The sequence below is a fragment of the Sminthopsis crassicaudata genome, chromosome 2 (genome assembly GCF_048593235.1).
Source record: "Sminthopsis crassicaudata isolate SCR6 chromosome 2, ASM4859323v1, whole genome shotgun sequence".
Lineage (NCBI taxonomy): Eukaryota > Metazoa > Chordata > Mammalia > Dasyuromorphia > Dasyuridae > Sminthopsis > Sminthopsis crassicaudata.
Genome location: NC_133618.1, coordinates 42,050,125 through 42,068,568, shown reverse-complemented (window position 1 = coordinate 42,068,568; position 18,444 = coordinate 42,050,125). Strand labels below are relative to the sequence as shown.

General features: G+C 40.7%; 1 protein-coding gene across 1 annotated transcript in view; it reads left to right on the top strand.

Annotated features, from left to right (window-relative positions):
• Positions 1-12,479: 12,479 nt before the first annotated feature.
• GLG1 (golgi glycoprotein 1) overlaps positions 12,480-18,444 on the top strand; it is a 137,085-nt gene continuing 131,120 nt past the window's right edge. Inside the window, exon 1 of the mRNA XM_074285990.1 lies at positions 12,480-12,945. Within this exon, the coding sequence (XP_074142091.1) occupies positions 12,511-12,945 (435 nt within the window). The 5' untranslated portion in view covers positions 12,480-12,510. The remainder of the gene's footprint in view (positions 12,946-18,444) is intronic.

Here is an 18,444-nt window from a genome sequence, read left to right as displayed (position 1 = left end):
AAAGAGAGCAGTTTCAATTGAATAATTCGGTCAGAAGCCAGGTTTCAGAAGGTTTAGAAAAGAATGAGAGAAAATGGGGTGGAGGCAGACATTTGAACTGATTCTCTCTCTCTCTCTCTTCTCTCTCTCTCTCTCTCTCTCTCTCTCTCTCTCTCTCTCTCTCTCTCTCTCTCTCTCTCTCTCTCTCTCTCTCTCTCTCTCTCTCTTATTTTTTATTAAAGCTATTGATTTTCCAAACATGCATGTTTAATTTTTCTACATTAACGCTTGCAAAACCTTGTGTTTCAATTTTTCCCTCCCCTTCCCCTAGATGGCAGGTAATCCAATATATGTAAAACATGGTAGAAATATATGCTAAATCCAATATATGCATACATATTTATACAATTATCTTCCAAACAAAAAAAAAATCTAATCAAACAGGAAAGAAAGAGAAAGAAAATAAAATGCAAGCAAACAACAAAAAGAATGAAAATGCTATGTTGTGATCCCTGCTCAGTTCCCACAGACCTCTCTCTGGGTGTAGATGGCTCTCTTCATCATAGGATCATTGGAGTTGCTCTAAATCATCCCACTGTCTTATCATCTTTATCTTGTCTATCAGAATTGATCATCTTAATCCTCGTGTTGCCATGTGCAATGATCTCTTAGTTCTGCTCATTTCACTTAGCATCAGTCAAGCTGATTTTCTCAAGCACGTTTGCTGTGTAGGGGAGGAGAGATAAAGGATAAAAACTAGCAGAGATCATATGAGGGGTTTTTAAGAATGGAGTAGACATGAGCATTTCTGTAGGCAATAGAAAAAGGAGATAGAGATTGAAGATAACGGGGAAATGGGAATGATTGTGGTATTGGAGGAGATAAGACGGGATGGGTGGAGGCGGCTATGGACACAGTGAATAGAGCATCAACCCTGGAGTCAGGAAGACAAGTTCAAATTAATCTCAATTGCTTCCCCTACTCCCAAATAAATAAATAAAAACAGGGACTAAATACATGTAGAAGGATTGGGAGAGAAATAATTCATTTGGATCTGTACTCTATTCCAATCAGTATTAATTAACTTGACAGAATCAATTTCTGTATATAAGGTCCCAGAGTTGTGAGCTGCAGATTCTAACTTCACTTGTTTAATTCTAGAAAACTAACTAAAGGCCCTCCACCCTTGTTTTGCCTTGTGATGGATGATGACTAAGCCCAGCTTGGCAGAGGTCACAATTACATGGAAAGTTTTCCAAAATATTTTCTGTAACTCCGGACCAACCACTTGTCCAATAGGAGCAGATGAGCATCTCATGAACACTTAGCTCATTGCCTGTGATCGCTTGTACCATTTCCTCCTGCCCATATTAAGATGGTCCATCTTATATAGAGATATTCCTTGCTTCTTCCAACTTGTGACCTTGCTGACACATTGCTTATTTTAACTTATGCATCATATGCCAATCAATGGACTTATTCTGTATTTGTTATAGCTATTCCAGAATGGCTGGACATATTGTTCTATAAAAATAGGGCCTGGAAGGAGGAGGCATCTGGGATTGTGAGGAAGATCTAAGGTCTACTTCCTTAGAGATGATCATGGACCCTTAAATAAAGTATTATGAGCTCAGACCTTTGCCTCACTCTCTCTTATTATAGATGGGATAATTTTAATCCCCACAGTTGGTTTTGACAAAAAGGATCCCTTCTTTACACAAAACAAAATGAAGGGATTGATAATAGGAAAGAAATCTGAATGTGAGTTGAGGAAGAGGAGCAAAAAGAGAAGCTTCAATTTTTTCCATGAATTATGAATTGAGTCTTCAACTGAGATCATGGAAGTGCCAGAGGAGACTTGAAGATAAACAATAATGTTTGCAACAAACAAGACTGTTAAAACATTGATTAGGGAGGAACAGAATGTTTGCCTTGCTGCAGTGAAGACCCAGTGGAGATTAGATAAGGTAAATTTGTAGTGGTCCCAATAAGCATGATTTTATGATCTCCCTCCAGCCCTGTTCAGGAGTACTAGAACAGAAGCAAAGGAGGAATAGGATAGGAGTAATTGAGGGTTGAGATTTGGCAAGATGTGATCAGAGTAGAAGAAAGAGCCAAGGATTTGAGAACAGAAGAGAGTATAGAGTGATTTGTTCAACAAGGAGGTAAGCTAGGGAAGGAAAGAAGATATAGCTAGTGGAAAGATGATGGGAAAGTACAGAAGAAGGGAAAGAAACAGAATCATGGTGAACATGAAGAACAGAGTTAGGAATTGTGAGACAGAAAAATGAAATGATAGATTAGGATCCTACAGGAATTTCTGAATTATTTAGAACTAGAAATGATCTTAGAAGCTTCTCATTTTACAGATGAGAAAATTGAAGCCCACGTGAGTTTAATGACTTGCTCAGGATCATTCAAGTAAAAAGAGTCAGAAGTGGGTTTTGAACTGAACTCTCTGACTTCTGAGCCAGTATTCTTCCCATTGCACCATGATTGTTTCTTATTATCTTTATCAAAATTCAGTTATCTCTTCCATATAGTGACTTTCCCCATCAAGGGTTCGAAATATCATAGGTCAGCAAAAGAAATAAAATAGGAATTTTTGGGGAGTTTTATGAAAGCCAAAGATGACAGGCAGAGGCCAAAAGATGACACAGAGCCAAATATACAACCTCAAATTTTACATGAAAGTAAGATACTGTAAATACTATATTTAAAAAAAGAAAAAATTCAGATTTCTCTGATATGAGAGTCAAAAAATTTTATGTGGCTTTTCCAGATTGCAGAGGTACAATACCCCTAACCCCTGAAATATGGAAGGGATAGATGTGATTGAATCCATAGGAGCTGATGAGAAGAGTCAATCAATAAGCATTTGTTTTGTTTCACTGTCTACATTAATTCTCATTTTATTTGGTGTTTAATATCAATATTTTTAAAAAATTAATGTAAAAATTTTAAAAAGAAATCACTGACAACCTTGGAAAGAGATATTCCAGTGAAATGGGGAGGTCCAGAAGTGAGATTAAGTATATCCAATGTGTCATACACACTATTAGATGCTAGGAACCAAAAGATTAAAAAACAATATTCTCTGGTTTTCCCTCAAAGAGTTTATATTCTATTGGGGAAATATCATGTATACCTATCTATGCCAAAAGAGAAAGCAGAAAGTGAGCAGAAGACCCAGGACAGAACATGGGAAATGAGAAGGAATTAGAATTAGGGGTGATAATATATAGTTTCATGGACAATCTTCTTTTTTTATTCTACTATGTAAGTAGTGATAGCCATTTTATTTAGTGTTTAGCATCAAAAAATATTTAATTAACTTAATTTCTTTAAAAAAAAAAAAAAGATCACTATGACCAATTGTGATGGACTTAGCTTTTTTCAACAGTGAAGTGATTCAAGGCAATTCCAAAAATAGATAGAAAAAACTATCTGCATCCATAGAGAGAATTATGGAGACCGAATGTGAATCAAAATATAGTATTTTCACTTTTGTTGTTGTTTGTTTGCTTGGTTTTGTTTTTTGTTTTTTGTTTTTTTTGCTTTCTTGTGTTTTTTTCTTCTTTTTGATTTGATTTTTCTTTGGCAGCATGACAAATATGGAAATATGTTTAGTAGAATTGCGCATGCTTAACCTATATCAGATTGTTTGTTATCTTGAGGAGGAAGGGAAGGGAGAAACAATTGGAACACAAAATTTTGCAAAGGTGAATGTTGAAAACTATCTTTACATGCATTTGGAAAAATAAAATGCTAGAAAATAAAGATATGCAAAAACTCAAAATAAAAAACCAAAAAGATCCCTGGCAAATTTGGAGAGAGATGTTTCAGTGGAATTATGGGGTTCAGAAATTAGATTGCAGGAGGTTAAAAAGTGACTAGGATGTGGAGAAGTAGATGCAACAAATGTTTTTGACCCTTCCTAAAATTTTTGGTCGTGAAGAGACAGAATAAGAACTTGAGGAATGATGGGATCAAAAAAAAAAAAAAAAAAAAAAAAAAAAAAAAGTTGTTTCCAAGAATGAAAGAAATAGTAAATGAGGAAATAAGAAATATACACACACAAAATAAGGATCAGGAACAGAATTTACTATGTAAAAAAAGCAGGGGTAGTAATCATGATCTCAAAGTTAAAGCTAAGATACATTTAAACAAAAGAAAAAATAGGGAAACTACACTATATGTCAGCTAGATTCGTCAATGTTGTTTTAGACTCTAAAATAATTAGACTGTATAAGTTAATCATATTGCTGTGGTGCAGGAAATGATGAGTTGGTGGAGTTAGAAAAAGATGGAAAGGCTTAGACTTAGGAAGAAAGATGAAGTCTACCTTCAGAGAAACAGAAAACAAACAAGCATAGTACTATACAGATACCCATGTATATGTATATATGTATGTCATGTTTGTGTATATAGGTGTATGAATATATATGCATGTCTCTGTGTATGGATATGTGTATATAAATATATAAGTTCATAATTCATTATAGCCTTCTTGGGAGAGATGGAGAGAAAGGGGAAAAAGAATAAAAAATAAAAAAGAATAAAATGAAAGATATCTTCCTTCTAGAAGCACAGAAAAGATGGGCAGCTCTGAACGCAATGTGTAGTGCTTTCTTGAAATGGAAATTTATTGCTTTATATTTTGAATCCTGTCATGTTCTGCAGTGCACATGGCAATGCTTTTTTTTTTTTCCTTTTCCTCTTTCCTATTTGAGTTTAAAATAAATAAATAAATAAAAGATGAGAGAGACATGGGTGTGTAGGTGGTAAGTTGAGAGACTATGGGTAAAGGCATTTTGAAGATAAGGGGGTGGGAAAGAACCAAATGATTGAAGGGACAAGATTCTGAGGAGACAGAAAGAAATGGGAAGGCATCAAGAGCAACCCAAGATAGGTAGATTAGGGAGGAAACTGAGGGCCAAAGAAGTTATATCACTTGCCCAAAATTATCCAGCTAATTATTTAAAATGCATTTGGCAAATGCATCTTGGTCTAGGATTCTTTGCACTATATTTATACCATGCTTCTACAATAGCCGCCCTCTTCACCCTTGGCATAAAACTCGAGCCTTATGGTGTAGGCTGGAGAAAGGAAGGACAGGGAGAGAGTCAGCTGGTATCTCTATTTTAGTCTCCTATATAATCAGGGGCAGAGCTAGCCGACTGAGTAGGCTGCTTATATAATGATCTGAAAAACACCACATGAATTCATTTAGTTCCAAACATTTTTTTTTCCTGGAAGCAGAGCCCCATTTTATCTATTTTTTTTAGATTATCCATTTACAATCCTAAACATATTTCTGTATTTATCAAGTTGTGCAAGAAAAATCAGATCAAAAGGGGAAAAAAACACGAGAAATAAAAAGCAAGCAAATAAAAAGGGTGAAAATATTATGCTTTGGTTCACATCCAGTCTCCATAATTCTTTTTTCTGAATACTGACAGCATTTTCCATCCCAAGTGTATTGGAATTGCTTTGGATTTCTCCATTGCCGAGAGGAGCTAAGTATCACAGTTGATCATCACACTATCTTGCTGCTACTGTACAATGTTCTCTTGATTCTGATCACTATACTCAAACTCAGTTCATGTAAGTCTTTCCAGGCTTTTCTGAAATCAGCCTGCTCATCATTTCTTATAGAACAATAATATTCCATTACATTTATAAACTATAATTTATTCATCCATCCCCCAAATGATGAGCATCCAGTCAGTTCCCAGTTCCTTACTATTCCCAAAGTAGCTCCAAATATTTCACCCCAGAAGCTCTACCATCTCCAAAATGCTACATCAGGGTAATTTTTATTATACACTTTCTTCAAAAGATCCCTGCTGTGAGATTAGACTATAAACTCCCAAAAGGTGGATACTTTTTTTTTCCCCTTTCTTTGTATTTCCAGTGCCTAGAATATAGTAATGATACTTGGATAGGATAGGATACTTTTCTCATTTACCTATGATCCTTGGATAAGCAGGAAGGATACTTTTACCTATGAGCAGAGACATTTGACTTGCTGTTCTTTTAGAAAACAGAAAGCAACATTTTCTTACTGACATATAAGACAGGTAAGTTTTGATGGAAATTAAAAAAGAAAGAAAAGTATAGATAATGTCTGTCTTTGTGTCTTTAAGCATGCACTGTTTTCACAGAATCATAGAATCTCAGAGGCAAGTAGGGTATTCAGAAGCCATCTAGCCCAAACTGACCAGGAGTTCTCTATATTATCCCCACAAGTGGTACCTAAAATCTTTTAATAAAGAAGAACTCACTAACTCCTTTTTTTTTCTGTTCAATTTTTAAATTTTAAACTTAAATACAAAATGGGGGAAAAAACAGAACCTAAGAGAGAATTCAATACAAAACAAGACATTTTCATTTTTTGAAAGTTATATAATAAATACTACACATGGTTTTCAAAGCTGCTCATCTTTTCTTTGCTTTGATGTTGATTTTCTGTTTTGTACTTATAATCCCCCCCAAGAAAGCTACAAATAAACATGACTATATATGACATATATGAATATATATACACACATATATTATATACATATATACTCATACATACACCCATATACATAGACATCCAACATACATATAGACACTTATACACATATATGTAAGATTGTACTATGCTATTATCTATTTCTCTGAAGGTGGATATATCTTCATAAGTCCAAGTCTTTCCTTGTTTTTCTAAATCAACCAGATTATCATTTTCTGCACCACAGCAATATTCCAATCCAATCACATCCTATCTGAGAGACTTTCTATTAAAGTTTTCCCCTAATTTTCATCATTCCTTCTGTTTTTCACTATATAGATTTTATTTATATAAAAATTTAATTTAAAATAAGCAAAATTATCCTTTTTTATACTTCAACAATGTCTTATAAGATATTGCTAAATCTATTTCTTTTTACATCTTTTCTCATTGGTTTCTTTGAAGTAAGTTCCAGATCTTTTGTTCTTCTAAATGAACTGTTATCATTTTATCTAACTCAGTAAAATAATTTATTTGGGATGACAGTGAATAAATTGGCTAGGTAGAACTTATTACTTCCTAAGGCAGCACACTTCATGGGACCAGATTCCTTATGCTTTTTGGAGCAGCCTTGGACATCTTACCTAGAATTCTAAGTCTGCAAAGCTCTTTTTGAGGCTGCTCGCACCTTTGCCCCCATCACCATCCAAGACTGGACTGGAGCCTGGGGAAGTGTCTGTTGCCAGTAACTTCCGGTGAGCTCTACTGCAAGGGGAGGTTTTAAACAAATACTGGGCAAAGTCCATAGTTGACATCATCAGCCAGACAGATTGCTCTCTTCCTTTCCCATCCAAGGGTGAGTCACTCCTGATTGAACTCAAAGGAAGTAAACAATGCATTAGTAAATGCCAATATCTGATTACCTGGCTTGGGACTCAGGGGAAATGCTGGTCTTCAGCTGAGGGATCTCAATGCTCCCATAGCTAAGTAAACAGTCCCTGGGAAGTCAGAGTCCTGAGTCTAGTCCCTGGAAACTGGCACAGACTCAGTACACATAAACTTGAAAAAGACTTCACCTTATGGAGGCTCAGTTTCCCTTTCTGTAAAATGAAGAGATTAAAAGTAGCTCACCTGGAACTAGAGTTTGTTTCCTAAGTCCCCACAAACTACTTCCTAGGAAATTTGTGAAGAAAGAATTTTGTTAACTGTATGTCATTGATATTAATGTCAATTGTTATTATTGCTGGGCAGCACTAGGGGCCAGGCAGTATTGTGGTCATTTGGATAAAGAAGATTGTCATTTGAGATGCCTTTAAAACCAGGTGCACACTGAGCTAATAACTCATTTTAGGGCTTCTTTAAATGAGTTTGCTCCCCCCTCCAACTCCCAATTTTACATACACATACATATACTCACATATATATATATAAAATCATGATCTATATCTTGCCATTGAATCCAGATAGCTCTAGAGGGGAAAGTGAGGCACATGATCTTGTACAGCCTTCTTTCACTCAAATACAATTCACTTCATGTCATGGTCCTCTTCTAGAACAAAGGACAAAGAACAACTATATATGTGTGTGTGTGTGTGTGTAATATTTAAAATAATATCTATTTAACATTGTTTAACATTTAACATCAGATTTATTCAATTTGAAAGAACATTAGAATAAGTATCCAATTTTTTGGAAAACTCTTAAAGTAACAAGTGTTTAATTTCTGACTCCTAGGATTTTCACTGGCTTGTCTCACATGCCTGAGATTCTCTCCCCGATTAGCCTCTGCCTCTTTTTTGTCTCACTTAAATTGCCTTTTTGCAAAAAACTTCCCAATCTCCCTTAATTTTAGGGACTTCCCGGGAACCATAGTTTCTCCAGTTTTTTTTTTGCATGCCTCCTGCAGTCCCTGGTCCAAGGTCACCATGGCCAGACTCCTGGATCTAGTGGGGGTGAGTGGGGATTGTGCTTTATGGGAATTGAGCTAACCTTGGAACCTAATCTCCTTTCCCTCCCCCAAGACTAAGATGATATGGGTAAGGTAGGAATAGGAGGGGAAGAGGAATTGTGCCTCCCATATGTTGGGGGTAACAAATTGGTATATTTGTGATTATTGCTTTTTCAGTAAATTTTCCTTTGTAAAAGCTAAAAAAAAAATTCAGTGTCTTCCTTCTCAGATTACTTCCAATTTTTTTTTTTTTTTTTTTTTTTTGCTTATAAACAGTTGTTGGCTTGCTTTCTCCCTATTAGACAAAGGGCTCCTTGAGAGTATGGACTAGGTTTTGCTTTTCTATATATTTCCCAGTGCTTAGCACAGTGCCTAGTACATCGAAATTTCTCAATAAATGCCTGTTAACTGATTGATTGTCTGACTGTAGTCTATAATATGAGCAAAAACATAAAATCTCCACAACAGCCTTCATTAACTGGGGTCCTGAATTAAACAGATTTTTTTTTCTGCCTCTTCCCACCAGGGGAAAATAGGAAGTGACACTAATTCATTCATTTATTCAACAAATATTTAGTTTGTCCAGAAAACAATCTGAGGAGATTAATTAAAAACAAACAAAAACATCTTTCAGGGAATACACTGGATTCAGTGCTGACTCAGCTCAATTTCTCAGTTTCCTTCCATTTCCTAACAAAGACTCTAAAGTTTTACAAGACCCTCCATCAGAAAAGAAAGCTTCACTGGTGTTCAGAACACTGAGTTTTGCTGAAACACAAAAATGACGGCATTGTAGAAAGAAATCCAATGACATAGGTTAAAACAAAGGATTTCTGGAAGATGCTCGGGAAAATCCAACTCACAAAGTCCAGGGGCATTCTTATTCATGTCAGATTTGCTTTTATTGGGTAATTCCAAGGCCAGCCTTTGGGAAAGGGGAACCACAGTGGTCAAGAATAGAGTACATCACTGTCGGGTAGGGGTCAACCACCAATAAATACACTCACTCCTCAAGAGATTTACTTCTTTCCAGTGTATATCGAATACTTCCAAACCCTCCTCTTACATACTTATTCCCAGATGTGGAGTTCTCCATCAATACCACTGGCTTGATTCAAGGTCAGAGACTTACTATCTTATCTTATTATCTCATCACCTTGGGCAAGCCACAACGTCTTAGTTTCATTTTCCTTCACTGTAAAATTTGGGGGTTGGAAAGAGGGCTGGTTCTGTAGTGGGAGGACTTGGGAGCTTAGCTGCGTCTCCTAGATAAGTCACACCTCACTGGGTCTCTGTAGAGTGAGAGGATTGGACTGGACGGCCTCTGAGGTCTCCCCCAGCTCCGTTTAGGTCTTGGTGATTTCTAACGTTTCCTTCTTGCTTTAAATCCCATGACTGTGGTTATCTGCCATCTCTGTTCAGAGAGCTCTGCAGCTCTGCTGGGACACTGCCAGCAGAGAGGGTGCAGGCTTGACTGAGGTTAGCCAGACGAAAACTCAAGAGTCCAACATGTAATGGTCAGAAATAAATGCCATTGACTCGTCTGGCTCGCCGGCCTGTGCCACCCAGGGACTGGCATTTCCAGTGACTGTCCTGGGGGTGCATGAACAAGCAGATGTGGAGAGATTGTGGACAGACTCAGCATAATATTCTGGGTCACTTATCATCCTGGAGGTCAGTTATCAGCCTGCAGTCAGGAAATACTACACCCAAGTTACTGATCTTCACTGCAGACAAGAAGGTCAAGAAACTGTCTGAACTCTCCAATCTTGGCAGTACCAACAAAGAAGGGAGGAAAAACACAGATTAGAGGCCACTGACTTACTGAGGGCTGGCTGGCTTAGCTCCTTATCAACCTGCCACCCGCAGTCCAAATCAAAATCACTCTCTTCTGGCACTGGAAGACACAGTGATTGTGGAGGGGATGTGATAGAGAACAAAAAGCAGAGTCTGGCTCACTTGGAAAAGATTTTGCCCTTTCTGGGCCTCAGTAAATAAATTGGGCTGATTGATATCTAAAGATTTTTCAGCTGGAACATTCTCCCACTGCATCAGGGGCCTTTTCCAGGTATTCTGACCTGTATCTTCTCACTGGATCCAGATGGTTTTGGAGGGGAGAGACTGATGACTTTGCACACTTAACCCTGGGGAGTCAAGACATCAGCTTCCTTTGTCTTTGGTTTTCTTGGGGAAGGAAGGCCATGCCCCAGTCCACTCAATGATCCCATTTGCTACAGACGGGGAAGAAAACGATGAAGGGGAACATGGGACAAGAAGAGGTGACCTGAAGTGATGGGGAGCCCCAGGTCAGAATGGCGAGAAGTTATTCCTGTAAACAGAGCTTCTGACAATTTTACTCTTCCCCAATTAGAGTGTAAAGTTCTAGAGGCAGGGACTATATTTTCCTGTGGTTTTTTATCTAGCACAAAATGTCCAGTCTCAAAAATAGTAAAACCTTGAGAAAATATCTCTAGAACGATGAGCAAGCATTGAGACTACTATGTGCTCAATATCAGGATACAAAAACAAAAAACCCAAAAGAATAAAAATGAATAAATTCAAAATAATGTGAATTCACCAACTGGTGGACAGAAAAAATGGTAAATTGGAAAAACCAAGGAATTGGGAGTTTCAGCTCTGTCACTGGCTGCGGCGGTGTGACTGTGACTGGCAAAGCCCCTTAGTTTCTGTGACACAGTTACCTAATTGGTCAAATGAGTGATGTTATTGTATAATTACTGAACACTTGATGTGGGCGTGGCCAAAATGAAGTTGAGAGTCTTGAATTTATAAATTTTAAATAACTTTTTTTTTAAAATGGAAAAAACTTGTCCAGAAGCGTTCCAAACACTTTATACATTTTACTTTCTTTCCTTTTAAATTTTTTCTTGGGGGATTGGGCCGGGGCAGACACTTCTAGGTTCTGGCTCCTGTTCTACCCGCCCAGAGAGAGGGAGTAGCCAACTGAAAGCCACCCCTACCCCATGCCTTGGGCTCACTCTGACCAGAACTCTGGGAAATCCGAAACCGAGTGGTGCCGGTTCCTTTCCTCTCCGGGCCCTGCCAGGGGAGCACAGACTAAAGTCCGAAAGACATTTTCTGTCACTGGCAGCAGACAAAGCCGGGCTTGGAATCGGGAAATCTCGGGTTCCAAGTCTTTCTCAGATGCTCGCCAGGCAGGTCACTCCATTATTCTGTGCCCCTACGTCCTCGCCCGGAAATGAGAATAATAGAAGCTGCCCCCAGGATTGATGCGAGGACAAATGAGGTATTTGTAGAGTTGGGTATCTTAAGGAGCTCCAAATGCCAGCTATTTTACGATCGGATTTAGGGGCGTGCAGGACAAGGTCTGATGGTTAAATGTTCAGTGTGAGCATTTTTACCCAACGCTACAAATCGGGGTTTGACTTTTGTTCACTGTTTAGACTTTAGTGATGGAGAAAATGTAAGTGAAGCGGAATAAACTTGAATAAAAAATAATAGAACAAAAGTGAGTCGTGTATGCATCTCTCCTCCCCCTCAAATTGCCGGTTGTTAAATTTTAGCAGCAGGATCATAATCCACATGCCAATTATAAGACGCCTAGAGCCCGGGAGCCCTCGGGTTCCACGAAATACACTGGGAGCAGGTGGCGAGGAACTTGCGGGAGAATTCCGGGAGGCTCTCGCACACCCCCCCTCCCGGGGCAGGAGGAACTGGATTGTCAGGGAAATCGCTGTACACATAAAGTTGTTGTTTTTTCATGTTGCCTCCAGCAGCTGTGCGATGTGGCAGCCATCTTGGGAGAGGCACCAAGTAACAGCAGTCAGAGAATCACCCACAACTTCGACTCGGCATTCTCCCTCGCTGCTTCCTTTCCTCAGTTTACCAAAAAGTAACTTAAGAGGACCACGGTCTTCTCCAGGTTCGCTTTAGGCGCCGCCATCTTGAATGTGGCATTACCCTTTCTCCCCGTAACCTTTCTCCTGCGCCGCTAGGCCGCTCCCCATTCGCCGGGGGCGACGGCGGCGCTCGCCCCCGTGGCCCCGCCCCTCATTTAAATACGTGGCGGCGCCGGGTACGTCGAGGCTGCCGCGGACCCAAGATGGCGGCGTGTGGACGTGTACGGAGGATGTTCCCCTTGTCCGCGGCTCTGCCGCTGCTTCTACTCGTGGCGGTGCGGGCCCAGAAGTCCCAGAACCTGGGAGCCCTCCACCAGCCTCTGGGGCTGGGCTTCAAGGGCTTCGGCGAGGGCGCGGAGCCGCCGGCTCAGGCGCACGCCCAGCAGCCGCCTCAGCAGCAGCCGCAGCCGCAGGCGCCGCAGCAGCAGCCTCAGCAGCCTCAGCAGCAGCAGCAGCAGCCGCCGCCGCAGCCCTTCCCGGCTGGAGCCGGCCCGGCCCGGCGGGGCGGCGCGGGGCCCAGCGGCGGCTGGAAGCTGGCGGAGGAGGAGACGTGTCGGGAAGACGTGACCCGGGTGTGCCCCAAGCACACTTGGAGCAACAACCTGGCCGTGCTGGAGTGTCTGCAGGATGTGCGGGAGGTGAGTCCGCGGGAAGACGCGGAGGCACGGGCCGGGCCGGGGACAGGCCCAGGCGAGCCCCAGGCCATCCCGCCCGGCGCCGGGGGCCGGCGCCCGCGCGCGCTCCCTCCTTCCCGAGGCCCCGGCTCGGGCTCGGTGCTGGGGGAGGGGGCGGTGTCCGACGGGCGGCTGGCCGGCGGAACCTGGCCGAGTCCGGTCCCTTCCCTCCGGCCTTTTGTGTGCCCGCAGGCGCGCTCGGAGCGGCTCGCGGGGCGCGCGCCTCGGGGCTTGTCAATTTCCTCCCCTCCCCTTCCCCCACTGACAGCTCGAGGAAGTCCCTTTAAAGCCCAAGAAGCCGCTACTTTGTTGGTGGGGGAGGCTCCTCCGCCGGGCGAGCGCTTCCTCTTGGGAGCCCGGTCCCCTGCAGCGCCAGGGGTGGGCTAGGGCCCCGGGACACCCGGCGACGATTAGAGTTGGAGCCGCGCTCAGGACCCTCGGATTTGTGAAGCGCTTTAGTGTGCACGTGGACCGCCTTCTTCTCTCCCCTGTCTTCTTTCCCTGGCCCCTACCTCCGAGGGGAGGCGTAGGTGTGCAGTGAGCTTTTACTGCTCTGGAAACCTAGGCCCGCAGCGGTGAGGGGCCCTTGCCCGGGATGCTGTGATTATCCAGGCTTTTACTGGTGGGGAGACTGAGGCCGGCAGCGGTGAGGGGCCCTTGTTGCTGTTGTTATCCTAGTTTTACATGTGGGGAGACTGAGGCCGGCAGCGGAGAGAGACCTTTGCCAGAAATCTCATAGCGAGCAGTTAAGGCAAGAGGGGAAGACTTGTCTCGGCTATTATTCAGCCCTACAGTCTCTTAACTATCCTTTTCTAGGTCTGTGAGGATGCAGCCCAGAAGCATGAGAGGTTGGTGCTGCTGCTGAAAATGAAACAGAACTGGGGCTTCGAGGTTATAAATCGTGGGATGCCTGTTTTCCTGCTTCCAAATTTAGTTTTAGTTCTCTGTTGGTAACTTCATGATGGATAGTCAGAAAATTGTTGATATTATTAAATTAAATTAATAAATTGGTCCATACTGGGCATTTTTCTCTTTTCTGCCGAGGTCATGATGCGGACATAGAGATGCATGGTGGACTGTTTAATTATTGGCTACGGGAGGCTAAGCTAACGGGGATATTAGTTTGTTGGAGCAGCTGATCTGTAGTTGAGAGAAAGCATCCTGCATAATTGGAGGTGTTTAATTTCCTCCTCTACTCGGCCCTTTAGGCTAAGGACCATTTTCAAAGTGTTATCTGGTTGTGGGAAGCTGCTGAGTGTAACCGATTACTGACGAGCTTGGAATCTGGAAAACCAGCTAGTCATTGACTGCTCTCTGCCTCGGGCCACGGGCTCTGCTCTGAGTTGTGATCAGTTGATGACCTTCTTTAGTTAGGGAGTTTCCCTTTTTTGGGAGGTGAGGATTCCCACACAAACGAAATCAACAAGATAACAATTTTTTACTTAGGAAGACAATAGTTTTAGAGATTAGGAGATTTATTCCTAGATAAATTTGGTCTTTCTCCAGCAATTTAAGTTTAGAATTTTGTAAAAATGAGAAAAGCTTATATATGAATAACGCTTTCTTGTTTATAGAATACATTATGTATATTTTCATTTGCTCTTCCTAACTGGCAATTGTTGTGATTTCCCCCCCTTTTACTTTTCATGAATTGTTTTTGTTAGAGTAGGTAGTGAGTGAGATTTTTAACTATAGCAGCTTCAGAGGTTTGGAGACTAGTAGAAACAATTAAATGTGCTTTGGATTTTTGTTGATCCTCTGGTGTATTCTCTTAGGATTCTTTGATTTCACCCCCCCCCTCCATAATTAGGTGTGTAGATGATTTTCCTCAAACTGATCTTCCTTCAGTGATTTCCATATCTATTAATGGTGTCATTTGCTTCCGTTGTTAAGCAGAATCAAAGGATTTTATATGTGTATGCTGATAGGGAAGCAGACCCTTTCTGCCTTCCTTTTCCTCCCCACCCTGGATGTGCTAAAAGACCTGTGGTTTTGTTAGTGTGTGAACTTCCTCCACTAAAGCAAATTGCGATCGGTTTATAACTTTTATACTCTTTGAGAATTGTGTGAGGTCTTGGTGATCCCGCTGCTGACCGGGAGAGGGGAGTGTTAGAACTGAAGTTTGGGGCCTCCCAGGCTGGCACTCTATATGTTCCTTTACATGAAATGCAGTAGGAATGTTTAAAACCCAGCAGTCTCTATTATAATCCCCTTTAGCCATGCCAGTGGAGGGCAGGCTATTTATATGGGACTAATTACAGGATCTGTTCAATAGTCATAGTAGATGAAATCCTGCTTTATTAAATGGAAAGTATCCCAGGCCAGGAATCTAGTCCCTGCTAGGTTATTAGCTCATTTGGTACCAGGACACAAAAGGGCTGGAGATGACTTCATATTGTTCCCCTTACAAGGATGATATAAATTGTTCAAAGGAAGCCTTGATGATAAGGCGTTCATTTATAATTCACTGGACTGTCTTGAACAGTTCTTTATACATAGAAGATACTTAGTAAATGCTGTTGATTGACTAATGAGAATCCATGAAATAGTGTGGAGATAGATGTCTTCTAAATTGAAGTTGCTGTAGTTTAAAAAACATGAACAACCTGCTTTCTGTTTTCTTTTAGTGTCTTCAACATGGAATCTTATTTCATGTGACTGGAATTTATCAGCTCTGATGGATACATTTGAAAGATAGCAACATAGTTAAGGAAATGTACTTTAGGTGTAATGTGAAATAATTAACAGTGGAATGGAGAGAGTTTTTTTGTGAATAGGAACATTTGGCAAAAAAGCTCAGAATCTTTTTTATTCTTTTCACTTAAATCTAAAGGAAGTTTGTGTGAATTCTTTTTTCTTTTTTTGTTGCTGAGGCAGTTGGGGTTAAGTGACTTGTCCAGGGTCACACAAATTTGAACTGGGGTCCTCCTGACTTCAGGGCTGTGCCCTATCACTGCACCACTTAGCTGCCCGTGTGTGTGCGTGCGCGCGCGCATTCTTATGAGGATTACGAAAAAAGGGGCTGAATCCATGGAATAATAAATGTGAAGAATTCTAACTGCTTTCTTTTGGTTATAAGCATTCTGTTGAGGTGTCTGATTAAGTCTTACATTTAATCAGGCTTTTAGTCTGTTCCCCTCCCCCCCCAGTCAGGTATTAAGATTTATGTTGTAATTTACATTATAAGTTCTTAAAGGGAATGATTAATGCTAATGAAGTAAATTCTGTGCTTTCCTGAGGTTAATTTAAATCTGCCTGTGCAATTGGGTATACTAGTGACATTTGACATCTGTAGTTGAACAGTATGAAGTTTTGCTTAATATTCGATATGAGGTGTTTAGTTTATGACTTTTTTTTTAGCTTCCATTTTGAAAGTTTTGAAAGTGTGTTAAGTCGGACTCTTAAAGATTTTCTCAGATTAATATTTTTAAAACTGTTTAATCCACCAAAGGTCAATCAAGGAAATGATGGTAGTGATGACTGATTAGTAGTCTTGGAAAGTGAAGACTTCTTTAAAACATAATCATAGAGAACAAAGTACAAATTTCCCCCTACTCCATATGAAGGGTAAGGGAGATTTCGACCTTCCTTCGAAGAGGCTAGGGGAGCACCAGATCTGGAGTCCGCAAGACCTGAATTCAGATTTTGCCTCACGATAACTAACTCTGTTATCTTTGACAGGTCATTTAATCTGTGCTTCAGCTTCCTCATTTGTAAAAATAGAGCTGATAGTAGTACCTGATTCTCTGGGTTTTTTGTGTAAAAAAGTAAAAAGCAGAATCTCTTCAGTTCTTAGAAAACCTCAAATTAACATTATTTATGTTGTATTTTGTGTTTCCCTTCTCTGGGAAATTCTGACTGGCTCCAAATGTGGTGCCTTTGTTCTAACTTTCCTGGGGCCTTTAGTTAATTCTCTGTGCCAATAGTAGATGGTGAGGTTCAGGGCCTCTGCAGCCCATTGTCTGAGAGAGTATTCATTGAGTTATGATGATTACAATTCACCTTTATATAGAACTTTAAGGTTATGAGATAGCACAAGTAACAGCCATTTTACAGACCCACTGAGACCAGAGAGGCAGGCTGGTGCAGGGGCGGGAGTGGGGCAGGGTTTTACAACAGGATCATTTTCTGGCTCCTTGTCTTTGCACAGGTTTCTCCTAGGCAGGAGAGCAGCCAGGAAGCAGCCTTTGTCAGACCTATCTTTTTGTACTTTCTGGGCTCTTCCTTCTGAAAGCCATTTCTCTTTAGGTTAATTGTTCTCCTCTGTTCAGACATTCTCGTTTTATTTGTTTATAGGTTTTATCTGACCCCAATGGAATGTATACTCTTTGGAGCCTGGACTGTTTTTTGTTTGTGTATTCCTCTTGCAATTCCCTTCTTAGATTTTTGTGACTGCTGGGACTTGAACCCAGCTCTCCTGTCAAATCTGGGGCTTTTCCCACTGTTTCATATAGAATTGAACACAAATTAATGGGTCAGCCTTAAACCAAAAATGTGCACGAAACAAAAAGACACTTTCAGACTCCTACATCTACTTAATTTGCATAAAATAGAGCTGCTTCCTAAGCTTCTGCTTCTCCAAAGGGAGCTAGAAGACAAGACAGACAGCTGGGAAGTGGGGAGCAGCTGGACCCATTGTAGGCCAATTGCTGTAGGCACATAAATTGCTCTGTTTTCGGTTGAGTCACATGGAGCTAGAGGATCCTTCTCTGGCTTTCTCTTCTTGCCAGGAACAACTGCCCATAATAATAATCGTAATTGATATTTGCATAGCAGTTTAAAATTTGCAAAGCACTTTATAGGCTCCAAAAGAGTTAGAACAAAGGCATCACACTTGGAGCCAGTCAGAATTCCCCAGAGAAAGGCAATGTTTAAGAACATAGAAATAAAATACAACATAAATATCTGTGAGCCTCACATAACCCTTTGAGATAGTTTTTACAGGTCTTGTAATCTATTTTTGTAGATAAGGATACTGAGATTCTAAGAGGGAAGTGATTTTTTATCTCGGATAAACAACTCAAACGTTGTAGTTTACTACATACCAGGCACTCTGGTAACAACTTTATAAATATTATTTCATTTAAATCTCATGAGTTCCCTGGGAAGTGAATGCTGTTATTATCCCCATTTGTAGAAGAGGAAACTGAGTTAAACAAAGGTGGGCTACCTGGCCCAGGGTCACAAGTACCAGTGAAGTGGGATTTGAATTCAGGTTTTCCTGCCTCCAGGCTAGTGCACTTCACCAGACTAGTGCCTCTAACCTGTCTAGGATTCCAGAGTTAAATAAGTGTCTTAGTCAAAATGTGAATTCCAGTTCTTCCTGACATCTAAAACTAAACTTAAAAATTTTGGAATTTCATTTCTTTTGCTGCCTAAAAAACTATCCCAACAACAGCATGAAAGAAGTAACGTGGCACCTTGGCTCGTAAAGTTCTGGCTTCCATTTTACCCTAACACATC